The sequence below is a fragment of the Rhynchophorus ferrugineus genome, unplaced genomic scaffold (assembly GCF_030347505.1).
Source record: "Rhynchophorus ferrugineus isolate W39M unplaced genomic scaffold, kcgeb_rfMv2 rfM8, whole genome shotgun sequence".
NCBI classification, from domain to species: domain Eukaryota; kingdom Metazoa; phylum Arthropoda; class Insecta; order Coleoptera; family Curculionidae; genus Rhynchophorus; species Rhynchophorus ferrugineus.
The window spans coordinates 1,721,216-1,737,979 of NW_027472587.1; the positions used below are offsets into that span (position 1 = coordinate 1,721,216).

The window sequence follows — 16,764 nt, forward strand, 5'->3', positions numbered from 1 at the left end:
TTGACACTGCGCAAAGGTAAATAAAACGATGAAACAATAAAAAGCACAAATAATGTCGAAGTTTGAACAGAGCAATATGATACTAATAGTATAATTTTGCATTGTAGTTTGCATACTAAGCTTGTTGAAAAAATGTCGATATACCTATAAAATCAATGCAAACATATCTACATTTTTTTCCAAAATATCGAAAAGTTATCCAAAACTCTTTGCAGAACATCCCCATAATTGAACTCCATATATCCATATAGGTTTCAGTATTTGCTTATATGACATATACGATAGCAATTTATTATGTACTGATAATTGTGATTATTTTCCAATTAGCCAGTACATTTTCCTATATTTCAATTCCAGTTTTTTATGTTCTTCTTTATATGTTCCTTCCAGCGAAGTTTTGCATCAAGCTTCATTCAGAGATATTTATCCTTGTTGCTATTTGGAATGATAATATTATTTAATGTTATTGGTGCTTGTATGGTCTGATGTGAACTGCACATTCACAGATTTACTTTCATTAAATTTTACTTTCCAAGCTTGTGTCCAATTATTTATATTGTCACTTGCCTGTTGTAATTTTCGTGAGGCTTCTTCACAGTTGTCTCCGACAACTATAATCGCGATATCATCAGCAAATGTAGCCATACTAATATTCTCCATTTGTGGTATATCACAAGTGTAGATTAGATAAAGCAATGGCCCCAGTACACTTCCTTGTGGTACACCTGCCTTAGCTTCTTTTATTGTAGCTTCTTCTTGTTTGTTTCTAAATATTCTGGTTGTAATGTATGATTTTAATAGTTCGGTGTGTTGTTTTGGTAACATTTTTTCATACTAAACCTTATCGAAGGCTTGTGCTACATCTAAGAATATGACTGAGCATAATTTTTTTCTTTCGTAGGCTTTTTCAATAATATATATTATTCTGTGGACCTGGTCAATTGTTGAATGCTTGTTGAACCCAAACTGGTGTGTTGGTATTAGGTTTTTTTTCTCTATGAGCGTTTAATTTAATCATAAAATTTTGATTATATTCCTACGAAAGAAGAAATGTTACGAGTACTTCGAGTAAACACCTAAATTAAACAATTATATATTTAATAAATATATAGTGCTCTACAAACTTATTGAACACCGAGTGTATGAATTTTAGAATAAATTTGTCATAGTCATAGTTTGCTTTCTTGTTTCGTTGCCTTGTTACTATTTAAACTCAGTACGACTGTGATTTTCGCATTTTCTTAATTCTTTATTCAAAAAAAAAATTATCTAGTTTACCACTAACCATTAACAACAAACTAACAATACCTAAATATGAAAATGTTAATACATTTTAAACAAACATTTATTGCGCTACAGTGTATATTTGTACAATACCTCCGGTACCAAAACGTCTCCAGACAAACCAAAGTGGTTCCCTTATCAATCGCACATTATCAGTTACGTATTAGTTCGAAAGAGATAAGTAATAATGAATTAACCCTATATAATTACGTTTGTCAGTCTCGTTTTGCCAATTGTTTCCTCATCGACGGGCTCACTAGATCAGTTTGTTTCGGTAGGTCGGCTAACATGAAAATCGCCATCATCGGTGCAGGGGCCGCTGGTTTGGCCTCTCTGAGACACGGCCTGAAGCAAGGCCACGACTGTACGGCCTTCGAGCAGACGGGGAACATCGGTGGTACCTGGAACTACACGGATTTAGTCAATGTTGACGAAAACGGATTGCCAGTTCATTCCTCCATGTATCAAGGACTGAAGTAAGTTTACACAATTTAGTTATTATTATGAAAGCTAATAAATGCCGAGTCATTCGGGACAATTAACATTTTTTTAAATCAAATATTTACATTAGACTGTTCGAGTCTGAGATACGTTTCATTGTACTTGACACACTTATCATTTCAGAACCAATTTACCCAAGGAGCTAATGGAATATGACGATTTTCCTTATGAGGAACGTGGAAAATCATTCATCGCTCAACCAGAAGTTCTGGACTACATGAAGAAATTTGCTAACCATTTTAATCTATATCCACATATCAAGGTATGGTTCTTTGTATTACTATATCCTGTATTTATTTTGGTTCTTAATGATGTAAAAAAATATTATGATTCCTCACAACAATTAAGGTTTATTTTTCTGATTAATCTCATTAATTTTTTATGAAACAGTAATTAACGACTATGAACTAATAGTGATTGTGAAATTTTTAAGGAACAATGTCGATAAATACATCATCCCATTGATCATTCATCCCCATCAATAATCAATGTAAAAAATGTTCTGGTTGTGTTTTTGGAGCAGCAGCCCTCGAATCAAATTTCTTTATTTTTGCATCATACTTATAGTGCTTTGAGACAATTTGAAATCGGATTTTGAACCTCTTAAGTTGAGCGTGAGAATTGGTCCAATTGCGGATATTCTTATCATAATGGTTGTTCCCCATATGATATAATGAGCAATCAGGGTCCAGCAACGACTTATTTTTCAAACTAAATAAAAAACAGCTTTTTTTAAATTGTATTTTTATGGCACAAAGTTAATCAAAATTGTCAAAGTTGGCTATTGAATACTATATAGTTACATAATTTTTTCTAAATCTCTCAAAACTTATTCGTACAGTTTATATATCAAGCAAATCAAGTTATATTCATAAACAGTAACATTTGGTAAATACGCTGCAACAACCATGTCACGGTCATTCTCTTTATGCTTATTATGTGTATTTATGCTTACAGAACCAATGATTTGGTTCGTTGTTTAACGACAGTAACCTCCAGTTTGGTTTAACCTTCAATTACCTCATCTTTGAGTAAGCAATTTGGTAAACCAAAGCGTTCTTGCTCAATTAACTTTAATGCCATAGTTAAGTGTTCTAGTAACATAGCCCAAATTGTTCTATGTAAATCGTTAAAAATTACTTCACGCTGCTACTATAAAAGTGTTACTATATTTTATTAAATATACGTATACTAAGATTTACAGGAATTTTAAACATATTAATAAATATTAACTACACTTAATACACAATACCTGTACTTAAAAAAAATTGTTGGTATTTAAGTGGTCATTGATGATAACATACCATAGATGACATGGCAAATTATAATCTGATTTTATAATTATTTTAGTACGTTATTATTTTCCAGACGAATTGTTGAATTGAAGTTTAATTTTTCATGAAACGTAGAAAAAATTCTATGTTGATTAAAAAAAAACAAAAGTCACTTGTTACTCGCTATCTCTGGTCTTTTTTGCAACAACACCTCATCCAATTTGTTCAACTGGCGTCGGTAAACATCTGCAGTAAAAATTTCACTCGGTTTTAGAAGCTCGTAACACACTACACCTTACTAAACCCACCATATGCCCAGCAAGACTTTGTAATCATGTATATTCCGCTTCGGCGTTGATGTGGTTGACTCTCCTGAGATAACCCACGACTTTTGTCGCTTGGGATTATCGTAGTAAATCCACTTTTCGTATATTCGAAATGTCATTTTCGGTCCATTCTTGTAGTAGCCCTGTAGTCTCTCTTTTTGAATATTTCCCATCATTTGGAACCAGTTAATTCATCATCTTCAAAGCTGTCTGAAAATTCATTGAGAGTTTGAGCTGAGTTTTCGTACAATAAATCTTGCAATTAATTATTTTCCATCTGTTTCAACCCTCAAGGTTGTTATTTGTCATTGTTATCAAATTCACCTGTTTTAATCGTTGATACCAAAACCGACAATTGGAATATGACCATAACTTTCTAAATGTGTTTGATGGACTTCGGCTGCATATTTCTTCAAATCAAAAAATATCTAATACGAATTTGAGTGTTTAATGATTCTTCGTCTCGGACGTCTTTATATACCAAATAGATCAAAAATACTGATGCAAAACTGTTATTTTATGTAGAGATATATGAAAACCATCAGATTTAACAATTTAATTAGGATGTTTAACAGTTGCTTACATTGACACTTCGTAATTAATATAATAGAATACCTTAATATATATAACTGAAAGGGTGATTTTATGAAAGTGACAAGGTTAGCTTGATATATATTGTATTATATATGATACTTTATATACATTCCCTATATCTCTTGTATTATTACAATGTATGATTATAATAAAATATTGAATGAAATTTCACACCTAACCTTCTCTAAGTTATAGAGAATATGGTAAAAGAAATGTATTAAAGTTTCTGTTGTATTTTCAGGTAGAGTAACATTTCTATTTTCTATAAAGGTCAATAATATTCAAACAATATTTTAACCAACTTCTTCCTATTTTTATTGTAGTTTTTAACCCAAGTGATGGAAGTAGACCCTTTGCCTGACAACAAATGGAAAATCAAGGAAAAGAATCTAAAGACAAAAGCCGTCACCGAGCATACTTTTGATGCCGTGATGGTATGCGTTGGAAACTATTCGGTACCCAAGATCCCGAAAATAGAGGGCTCTGAAAAATTTACCGGAAAAATTATACACAGCCACCATTACAGGAAACCCGATGGTTACAAGGGGAAGAAAGTTTTGGTTATTGGAGCTGGGCCTTCCGGTATCGATATTTCGAGGATAGTTGGTAAAGTAGCAGAGAAGGTGAGTAACTGACACGTTTCCTTTTTACTGTTACTATTTTTTTGAATTATATAAGTCCCATTGATCGCTCTAGAATTGGATAAATAATCTGTTAATATTTTAAGAATTGTGAAATATATTTGAATAACACCGTTCATCCTTCTGACCGCAATTGATTTCGATTCTCAACACGTCAACAGAAATTATCCAATGAAATTATTGTTTGACAAGATCATATAATATTAATTAGAATAAGTGATAGTCAAAAGGAAAACCATCCCCTAATGACCAGATCTTTCGAATTCTCAAATAATTTGTTCACAGACTTTAACCAAAACCACCAAGAAAAGTAAACCTTGCATCTATCGATGTTTTATTGACTCATAATTCGACATCATTGAAGCCCATAAAAAATATATTATTTACACCTCAGAAAGTAATGGTTATAATAAAGTTTCTTCAGCAGTGTTGAATTTGATGTACAAAATATGCTGAAAATCTGTCAAAATTCATCACGCAATTTTAATAAATAAATCTGCTATTTTTATTGTAATGCCTAAGAGAAGATTTTCTTATTTTTCATTTTATATATTTTTTATTTATTAAAATATAAGTGTGAACAACCAAACATTTAGTATTTACGTAAATCAAAAACTTTGTAACACTTCTATAACTTGGAATGGAAAAATTCCATGACTGCCCAAATGGTTAGTGAACTGTTTTGCATCTCATTAAATATGTTTTCTTTTAATTCTTCAATAGCCCTTAGATTTCTGATTTAACCTTAAAAATATTACAAAGTAAGACAAATACACGAAGTTCCATTAGAAAATGTTCACGAACTGCTATTATACTGAAGTTTATAGTTATATTTTTCGAAGTATTCTCCATTGTAATCAATACGTATTTGCATGCACTTGAAGCAATCTTCCAAACCAACCAAATATTATTCAAACTATTCACGAGTTAACTCCATTTTTTCACTGAGACAATATTTTCAAGTGACTGCAAACAACACAAGTTGTGCTCAAATCACAAAACGTTTCAAATTGGAAACGTCAGATGGAGCCTAACAACACTTAGTATTGTCAACGCTCAAATTGCATATAGCAACTCATAGCAACACATATAATTATCTAATTGAATTGAAATAATTCCTATAACGTTTGTCAATAAATTATTTTTAACAAAAAAATTGAACCGACTTCAAAAAATAAATAAGAAACTCACTAAATATTAAAAAATAATCAAACTTAAATTTTTAACACACAAAAAAACGTACATAATAATCGTACACGTATTTTTTATTCTACTATATAAACACAATTTAGCTTAATACCTAAATAGGTTTAGGTATTTATCTATTTACATATATTATTTTAACAACTACCAACAATTTAATTTTGTGTATATGTCACAAATTTATATTATTATTTTGATATTGATTGGGCTCGACGCCGACTTCAAAGTGATCAGTTAGTAGTAGTTAAAATAATATTGTAACTAGAAAAATGATTTTAGGTGGGTATTAAGGTAAATTGTGTGTATATAGTAGAAGAAAATATACGTGTAGTAGATAGGTAAAATAGGGTTTTTGTTTATTTTTATTTAGTTATTACAACGATTATTATATACATATTTTGTTTTAAAACGTTTTTTTTTGTGTTAAAAATCTAAGTTTGATTATTTTTTAATTTTTAGTGAGTTCCTTATTTATTTTTTGAAGTCGGTTCGATTTATTTGTTAAAAATATTTTATTTTTCTCTTTTAGTTTTAGATATTTACTCAATAAATTACGCAGCTATTTTATTTAATATTACAATAGGTATATTACAATAGGTATATTACAATAGGTATATTACAATAGGTATATTACAATAGTAGGGTAGGACAAGTAAAAGTGCAGCAAAGATATGAGAAAAAATAGGAATAAAGAAACAGTGATTGAAAATAAGAAGCGCTTCAGGCCCTGGGGTCTGCTACCTAGCCTAGGTAATTTAACAAATGTTCTTACTAAACTGGACCAACAAAAATATATTGTTCCCGCTGGGAATCGAACCCGCGATCTCCGTTTGGGAGCTAAAAGCTATAACAATTACACCATAGAAGCAATTGTCCAAAACATTTCTACGAGGTCTTATATGCTATGGCTAGCGCTTAAAAATCAAACTGAATCACTTTTACATTGAACGTCTTCCGACTTTCTGTCACTTCAGATCACTCCATGTCAACAGATTCTGACATGGTTCCATTGGGACCACCTCGGAACTGCACTCTTTCGACTAAAAAAATAATTTTTAAAATCGGTCCACAAAGTCGGTTGAAAAAATATTGTAGTACCTCAGAAGCAGCGGGATTTTTTAAATATTAAGAAAATCTTAGATCCCCTATGTTACAATCTTAATATTTATTTTAGGTTTACATCAGTTATGGATCAACATTCTTCTTTAAAACAGAAGATTACGTGATACACAAACCGTTAGTTAAATCGTTAACTGCCCATTCTGCAATATTTGAAAATGGCACAGAAGAAGCCATAGACTCCATTATATATTGTACAGGTAAGTAACACCATATCTTGATGATTTCAGGGTAATTGTCTTTAATATCTCAAATTTTCAGGGTACGTATATTCATACCCCTTCCTCACAGAACGTTGTGGAATAAAAATCGAAAACAATTGGGTTCAGTATGTATATAAACACATAGTAAATGTGGAACATCCTAGCATGGGATTCATAGGGGTTACATTCAAAGTTTGTCCATTCCCCACGTTTGATATTCAGGTATTCATTAACGATTCTTGATTTAAGACAATAAATATAATCGAATATATATTTAAGGTAAGATTCTTTCTCGAGTTTATTAAAAATATCAGACGCCTTACCAAGGAACAAATGATGGCCGACATTATGAACGACGTAGCCAAGAGGAAAGCTCAAGCGATGCCTGCCCACCATGTCCACAAGATAGGACATAGTCTGCACCGTATCTATTTCGACGATCTGGCCGACACCGTCAAAATTCCTCGAGCCAGGCCAGTTATTCACAATCTCTACGAGCATTTGGCGAATAATCGTACTGTCGACAAACGTTACAAGATAATAAATGACGAAGAATTCCAAGAAGTCGTTTAACATCACAAGTCACTAGGGATTTGAAGACACGCACAGTTTTTACTAATTTTTGATGGTGATATTACACTGTGATAGAGCACAGAATCTAATAGTTCCTTGCGTGTGAGGAATGGAGTATTATGTCACAAATTAGGATTAGTATTTATTTATTCACAGTACATATATTTATATATTATATACATTAGTTTTTATGAGAGAAGAAAAAGCAATTATTATGGTGATAATAGAAATAATACTAATTAATGCAGCATTATTTCACCTTCTACATCCTTGTCAATAACATTAGTAGAATTGAAGGTATATTCATATTTTAAGCGAATTGATTTTTTAATATTTTTCTGTATTCTACTTTATTTAATAATTTAATTACTATATTGAGCCTATACATGAAAAACTGACTAAAATAATGCATAATCTAGTGAGATAAGGTCGCGGAAACGTGATCTTAGATTTAAGTTCGTTCTAACATGCAGAAATTACGGAAATATTTGTTATTTACGGTAGTCCTGTATTTCACAGTTATAGATATGATGTACATCACGTCTCAATTTTGCTATATACTGACTGACTAGCATAAACAAAAAAATCCAAAACCCCGGATATTTCTACAGGAAGCGTAGTGTAAAAAAAATGACAAAATAGCGAAGGAAAATAATGTTTATTTGATAGTTATCGAGACTATACTTTATCACTGCACTTCATTATTATGAAATAAAATCGAAAGGTTCAAAAAAGGTTAAAAACTATTGAACGGTTTTTCATACGGTTTTCACCACTGTACAGAATAATTCGTGAGGAAGGTTTAGTTGTATAATTTGTTTTATATAAATGAAGTTGAATTTTTTTATTACAGCAATTTAGTAAATTAATGTAAATAATCTATTTGTTTTTATCCTAATTCGTTACGATTTTAAAATTATAAAGTATTTATTCTATGATAGACACTTTGGTGTTAACATATGTGTCAATGTTGTTACTGTTACTAGGTTCGCTGAACTAGATCAAATAGTTTTACTCTCTTTAATCTTTTAACTAAGCCATCATTATCTTGGAGCTGGAGAACCTCAAAATTGATGTTCTGATAATTTCAGATTCAGATTGCCGTTAGGAGTATCGACAATATTTCGCTGTACCTTATATTGGAATCTTTATACATTGATTTGACTGATACATCACCAGAGTTAAACACCATAAGTCCGCACAGGTTTCAATACTTGTTGGTAGCGCAAAAGCTACACACAAGGCTGAAAAACTACCTAATAACCAATACATTTTTGTATTTCAGTCTAAGTTCTTCACATTTTTTCTTAATATGTGGCTTCCACCTGAGTTTAACATCAACAGTCATGTTAAGATATTTAGATGTATTTCCGTACGAGACAACTTGCTGATTTATGTATAATGGCTTGTGCTTAATACTTTTGTCGATGAAAATATTCTGTCCAGTATTATATATCGACAATAGCTGTTTGTAATTTTTCGATTTATTCAGTGTTGTTATCTCTAATGACTAAGAGCTGGCTAGCTCATTGGATGTAGGTAAGTCCCGAGTGTACAACAGGTAAAAGACTGGTCCCAATACACTTCTCTGTAGCAGACCTATTTCTATTTTTCTCGTGTCAGAATATATATATATATATATATATATATATATATATATATATATATATATATATATATATATATATATATATTAAGGATCAGGATAGCTTACTATACCCACTCTAACTTCTAAAAAATTGTAATAAGTGACCAAACGTATACAGTATTTCTCTTTATCAACTTAATACGCTAGTTAACTTAGAAGTTATAAATGTTGTATATAAAGAAATATACTCGTCTGGTTTGGTTTTATATGTATACTATGTACATATATGTACATGTAAACTATGTACATCTACGACAAAACGATACTTACGATACTTACGATACTTTCTTCAAATAACGCAGACAAAACAGATTTTATTCAACAATAAAATACTCTAAATAGATTAGATAATATCACTACGTGTTAAAAAGAACTAATTTATCGAAAATCGCCGTCAGTTCTTTCTGAGATTTGATTGCTTTCGTGTCAAAATGAAGGTAGCGATTATAGGAGCTGGTCCGGCGGGTCTAGCATCGCTTAGACATTGTTTGGAGGAAGGTTTTGATTGCATTGCTTTCGAACAAACAGGGAATATCGGCGGGATTTGGTACTATACGGATAACACGGATGTAGACGATGATGGAGCGATTGTTCATACGCCGATGTATCAAGGATTAAGGTATAATAAAACAAATTATTTTTTATAACTTAACTCATAATAACATTTCCAGTACAAATTTACCAAAAGAACTAATGGAATTTGAAGATTTCCCGTACAAACCATCTGATAACTATTACATTCAACAGCCAGAAGTACTTCAATACATTCAAGCATTCGCTAAACACTTTCATTTACTACCACATATAAAAGTAAGAATAATTTAACAAAGAATAAATTAAAAACACAATAATCAATATGGAGAAACGTCTAACTCCTACACAAGTATTTGGGATATCAAGTTTTTTACATGTAGACATCTGGAATAATAGTTTAACGTCTCGTAGTACACTATATCTTGCTGAACCCATCATATGCACAACAAAACTTTATGGTCATGAATTATACGCCTTTGAAGATTTCCTATGTTCGGTATTGTCGTAGTAGACCCGTGATTGTGACCCGTGACTTATGATCGTCAGTCGCAAAATGTCACAAAAAGCTTTTCTTTTTGTCTGGAATATCTGGATATCTTGTCTTTTTATCTGGTTTTATCCTCCCGTGTTTTATCTCTCCTGTATATTTTGTTTTATTATTAGATCTATTCTGTCCAGTAAGTATCATAACCCCGTCTATTAATATAATTCTTTTAGAAAAATGAGTCTCCGATATGAGAGCTATATCTATATTATTTCTTCTCAGAAATAGTTCTAGTTCCTGCGCTCGCTGATTTAGCCCATTTGCGTTCCATGTTATCATTCTTGGGAACGAATTACTCATTTTTGTTGTTCTTTAATTTGTTTTGGAACTTTTATAATTTCTCTACCCTGTTTGCTAACTGACTGAAATTTTGTCGCATTTCAGTCTGAAATTTACTAAACAATTTCATCATGTCGACGGTTTGCTCGTTGGTACCGTTTTATCATTAGATTTTTTGTCGTATTTTTTGCACTTGGAATTGCTGTTTCTTCAAAGTGTTTTGTTTTCAATGGCAGAGGGCTTTGCAAAGTTTTGAGCTTTGTTGAGTTGTTTTAACCTTTGTACACCTGTAATTTTATTTTGCTGAAGTTCTTTTATTTTCTCCTGATATACTACACATCCTTTATAGCTAGCAGGGTATTCTTTATCATTGCTTAATGCACATGTTGCTACGCTATTGCGTTGATTTCTGCATTAATTAGTGTGATGTTTAACAGCACACTTCACACATCTAGGTTCCCTACTGCAAAAATTTTTAGTATGCCGAAGCTATTGACAGTTTGTACGTTACTACTTTTGTTTTGCAATCTATTAGGTATTTTATGTCATAGAGGGTTTTGTAATTTTTATTTTGTAACAAATCGACGTAAAACAGTTTTTGAATAACATTTGAGTTTATTCATTCCATGAGCATCTAGTTCGCATTTAATATCATCCTGACTTGTTGTTGACGGTAGTCCCCTAATGACTACTCTGTACTGTTACGAATCACTGACGATTCGGGACTGGACGGAATTAATACACCACTTATGGCCTTGGAACAAAAGAGAAACTTTATTTTGATCCCTCGTAATTTATACCTACTCGATACAAGTCCCAGCGCCCTCTACTAACTTTCCTTCCTCCTTTCTATACTGGTTCTTGTATCGAGACAAGTTATATATTTAACACTCCCCTTCAATTTAAATGTACTATATAACTTAACCTAATTAAGACTGTAAACAAAGATTATAAAAGTACTTTTAAATTGCCAGAACAAAACTATTACATTGTACATACAAATTTTCGAACTTAAAACTATTCTATTTCTACATTGGGAGAATTCTAACTTTAATTAATAATTTAATCAGATGAATCTACACAATTATGTGATAAACAAACGTAACAGTCAGTTTTCTACTTAAAAACAATTCTCTCTTTGAACAATCATAGAAATAGTCGCCAAAACACTGTCCAGTTTACTATCGATTATATAGTTTGCTCTTGAGCTGCCAAACATACACACGTATTTCTTTTCGAATAAATTTCTTCCATGCCTCCAGGTTGTTTTTATCAAATGGCATGAATCCCTTAAAACTTCCTAGTTGATTACCATACCAGTCTTCATAACTTGCTCCTTCAAGTCCATTTCCGCCTTACATTAGTACATGGTCTTCTGGTATCATAACTAATTGGTCACTACTATCTCCATATTCTACTTCTAATATTGTACTCAATTTTGTTCTCTCCAATTTTCTAACTTTATCACTTTGACTTATTACTTTCAACTCAAATCATTCACTAACATTATTCGGCTTTATGAGCTTTCTTCTGTTCTTTATCTCTATATTCCAAATCAATTATTAATGGGTGTTCACTTTTGTTTTTTCTTTTAACATTCTTCACAGTTCCTTTTGTTTTATTTTTCTTGCCATCTAGACCAGATTCATCATTATCAAATCCTAATATGTTTGTTATTTCCATTACTATCAAAATCATTATCACTCCATTTCCAACTCGAAATCAGAATCTTTTTACTATAACTCAGAACTGTCTAAGTGCTGTTCGTCTTTATCATATCTTAAATATTTTTGCTTAGGGCTTTCTTCTATGTCTTCGGATAACGCTTCAGCTGTTGGTGTCTTTTCTGTTGAAATAAGCAGACAGTAGGCGACATATATCTCATGGTCGTCTAATTTCCTTTCTCTTGCAAACTTATCTCCATCGGTCTACTCACAGATTCTTCTTTGGAATTTTATCTGCTCACCTTATATTGGTCTCCCTATATATTTTCTAAACAGTATATCTTTAATTATTTCTTCACTATTATCCATATTTAAGTTTACTTCCATTGGCTTACCAAATTGGTCTGTTTAGATGTGATTTTGTAACTAACGAAACTTACATGCCTTTTAATCTTCTATATATTCTAGTACCCTAGAATTCCTCAAGCAGTCAAATTATATGTTTTTGATGAATCTTTAATCTCTACTATCTTCTGTCTTTCCATTCCAATAAACTATTCTTCTTCATAAGGACTTTCCATTAAATTCACTATTTATTCTTACTGTGCTTTTCATAATGAGCCATCAATGAATATAACGAGATGAACATTATCTCATTTCGTGTTCCAACCTTTAGGTGAATTTCTCAATCCATACAATGCTCAACTTGATTTATAGTTTCTCGTTTCAAAATTAAATACCCCGATTTCCTGATATAAATATCTAGATCTATTTTTCCATTTATAAATATCTTCTTCCATCTTTAGATATTGGGTTTATTAGCTTATAAATATCTGAATAACTTAACTCTTCGATTGCACTTGTTCTTGTCTCCTTAAAGTGAAAGGGGCTCCTGGTTGCTTTAGCTTCTATGCTCATAGAACAAGATTTATCCTTCTTATTAAGTCCCAATTGTATTGATATTTATATCAAAATTCTAATATTTTGTAACTAAACTCAAAGTAACTTTGTTCTCCATCCTTATAAATTAAAAATTCTTCTTCATTGGGTTCGATAGGTTTTCATTCTACCTGTAATTCTGTTCAACCCCTTTTTCTAGTTTCCAATACTTCTCTGGTCCTTGCAACTTACACATGGTTGACTTTCTAAACTCGTCTACATTCCTAATTGCTACATTGATTACAATGTTTCTTTATCCTACCGATAATTAGGTTGGACCTCATGTTCCTAGTTTTCAATACTTCTCTGGTATTTACAACTTACACATGGTTGATTATCTAAACTCTTCTCCATTACTAATTGGTACATTGATTACAATGTTTTCTTTATCCTAGTGATAATTATGTTGGACCCCATGTTACTCGTTTACTAGTGTTTCCCTGACCATTGTAAATTATACACGTGGTTGATTTTCTAAACTCTTAACCACTGCACCACTATTTACTACATTGACTACAATGTTTTCTTCTATCCTACCGATAATTAAGTTGGATCCCACGTTACTATTTTACTAGTGCTTCACTGATCCTTGTATAATATACACGTGGTTGACCTTCCAAACTCTTAACCACTGCACCACAATGTTTTCTTCCATCCTACTTATAACTCAAGATCACATTTTTCTTGTTTTCTGGTATTCCTTCTGATGGTCATTGATCTTTGAGTGCTCTAGTGCTCCGAAATTAATTCCCGTCTGTTGCATACAGCCATCTTGTTACTTCCTCTTTACTTCGTGTATATATAACTATATATATACTATACCGAACCAAACACTTTTTTCCTAATCTCCATTCCCCTGCACTCTCCGTCGTCACCCTACTACTTCTCATTTACACCGAGAATTCTGGGCCCATAACCTATTACGAATCACTGACGATTCGGGACGGGACGGAATTAATACACCACTTATGGCCTTGGAACAAAAGAGAAACTTTATTTTGATCCCTCATAATTTATACCCACTCGATACAAGTCCCAGCGCCCTCTACTAACTTTTCTTCCTCCTTTCTATAGTGGCTCTTGTATCGAGACAAGTCATATATTTAACATGTACTACTTATCACTTTTTAATTGATATGTGTGGTACTCTAGTTTACTAAATGGATTAGCCATCGTCTCTTTAGTTTGTTTCATTTGATTCAGACGTTTCTTTATAACTTATAATCGATTTCGTTTGTGCAAGTAACTTTAACATCGTTATTTGACAGAGTTTGAACAGTACTCGGTTAGTGGATAGTCCTTTTGTTTGTGTTCAGAATATATTACTAATATTGCCACCTTAAGCGGTTACTTACCAGCGGGGAAGGACGTCATCTCGGACTTCTTCCTCCTTTTATTCTTCACCTCTGTCTAGACGGATTGTTCGCCTGCCTCTTGTACTAGTTCGTCCGCATCGGTGAAATTCTCTACATTTTATTGGTGTCTCCTCGATATTTTGTGACGGGCCTTGTATAAGCAATCGCAGAGCTGCAAGCTAATGAGCTTAAGTAATGACTTAATTGTAACAGTTTTTCGTTTAACTGCTGATTAGTTGCTTTCAACTCATTGTTTTCCTTTACAAGTGCAGTTGGATCCAGTTGATATTTGTATGTAATTTTACGCGAGTTCTTGATTTTACTGTCAGTATTATAAGGGCGAACGTGGAACGTTGTTTGTTACGCGGCACGTATTCATACTATATTCACGTATTCATAACGCATACCTGGGAACATTTTGAGAGCGTTCATTAAAAGTTGACAGTAGTAAAATACAGATGTATTTTTGGTTATATTTCTAGAGAGTTGTTTTCGAGAAGGGAAAAACACGTATTGCCTCTACGAAGGTTGAGACCGAACTATGCCGCTACAAGTGATAGGATCGCTTGTAACCTACTGATGACGAGAATCTTTTTGTTACTACAAGAGGCACAAACTGTGCTCCCACTTGATTACGCTCTTTCATTACTCATTAATTACTTTGATTTGAATTTGAATGATTACTTATTTTTTCGACTCTTGTCTTGAAGCGTCGGGAAAGCTCATAACGCGTCTAATCGTTAACTTTCACAATATTTTTTATTATTTATTATTTTTAGTCAGTCCATATCCAGCATTGAGTTTAGCGGCTTTCATTCAGTTATCGTGTCAAGGTGACGATTATTAAATTGTCCATATAAGAAGTCAGGTTTGCTATGGAACTTAGAGAATAACAGCTTATGACTTAATATTCAATCAATTGTATGATGTGCTCTAATGCTCCCCCCTTTTGGTTCCTGGTGGTGGTTTAAGAAAAGTCCCTTAGACTCTAAAGACTATATTCGACATCTAAACATTTTTTTAATTATTTCCTATACACCTATTAAACAAAAGATTAGGCTATAGGTAAAAGAACCAATAAAAACTAACAAAAACCACCAAATACTATAATCAAAAGCAGACCAAATTTTCAATAAAACCGATAGAGATGAACACCAAAACTTATCTCAACATATATAAGAGCTATATGGCCAACCCTATCTGATACACCATCCTCGCGGCCTTTAATATCAGACCTTCCGTCTTGAAGATAAAATCATCGTTGATGCGAAACGTTAGTTTTAACGTGCTAGTTTTCGTCAATAAATACAGCCCCAATGTGGAAAATAATAGTTGAAATATGAACTACCGCGTCCCTACAAGCTTCAAGTTTACAACCTTATATTTTTTGAAAGTTTCTTTATTTATGACTGCTAATGCTGCTGCTTCTTTTCTTAAAATTTCAATTATTTTGGACAATATTTATGATAATTTATAAAACTATTGATGGCCCAGAATTTCAACCATTTTATTAATCAGATTTCTCTCAAGATAGAGTAAAGGGAATAATTTTAATATGATATGCTACAAATACTTTTTTCACAGTATTTTCAATATCAGATCAGAAATATATTTGAGATATAACATTAATTAAAATAACTAATGTCTGTATATTAAAAAAGATTAAAATAACTGCCTCAAGAGCTAACACTCAGCAATGTTTTTTAAATGACTTTTTCTTAAGTCTAATTTCTATTAAGTTTCAATAATCAACAAAATATCCATAAGTTTAAATTTCTACACCATTGAATATTATAACAAAATATCATAAGTAAGGTTATTTTCAAAATAGTAACATTTTAATACATGTTTGTATATTAAAACAGAGAATATATGAATAAAATAATTTTGAAATTGATATTTGACAACGAACATAATTAGTTTACTGTTAATTATCCATACTTTCTTCTATTTATCCTGCGTATTCCATCTATGCAAAATATGTAGTTAGTTTCATTTTAATCGCTGCATATTTTCATTACATCATTTATTTATTCATATAGTCTTTATCTTTTTTCCATATTTCTCACCTAAAATAGATATT

General features: G+C 31.8%; 2 protein-coding genes across 2 annotated transcripts in view; both read left to right on the top strand.

The window, feature by feature from the left end:
* Positions 1–1,343: 1,343 nt before the first annotated feature.
* On the top strand, positions 1,344–7,957 carry LOC143201462 (senecionine N-oxygenase). Its single transcript, XM_076412559.1, has 6 exons — positions 1,344–1,760; positions 1,909–2,047; positions 4,303–4,602; positions 6,998–7,142; positions 7,204–7,367; positions 7,425–7,957. Exons 1-6 carry the CDS (start codon positions 1,573–1,575, stop codon positions 7,716–7,718), a joined length of 1,230 nt encoding a protein of 409 aa, XP_076268674.1. The 5' UTR covers positions 1,344–1,572; the 3' UTR covers positions 7,719–7,957.
* A 1,819-nt stretch (positions 7,958–9,776) lies between these two features.
* The window catches only part of LOC143201058 (uncharacterized), a 30,333-nt gene continuing 23,345 nt past the window's right edge, over positions 9,777–16,764 (top strand). The window contains exons 1-2 of the mRNA XM_076411906.1: positions 9,777–9,985; positions 10,038–10,176. Coding sequence (XP_076268021.1) covers positions 9,798–9,985; positions 10,038–10,176 — 327 coding nt within the window. The 5' untranslated portion in view covers positions 9,777–9,797. The remainder of the gene's footprint in view (positions 9,986–10,037; positions 10,177–16,764) is intronic.

Excerpts from the sequence above, each read along its gene's own strand:
- LOC143201462 (XM_076412559.1), top strand. The coding sequence starts at position 1,573 with ATGAAAATCGCCATCATCGGTGCAGGGGCCGCTGGTTTGGCCTCTCTG. Across the intron at positions 4,603-6,997 it reads TTGGTAAAGTAGCAGAGAAG|GTTTACATCAGTTATGGATC; the intron begins GTGAGTAACTGA and ends TATTTATTTTAG. Across the intron at positions 7,143-7,203 it reads CTCCATTATATATTGTACAG|GGTACGTATATTCATACCCC; the intron begins GTAAGTAACACC and ends TCAAATTTTCAG.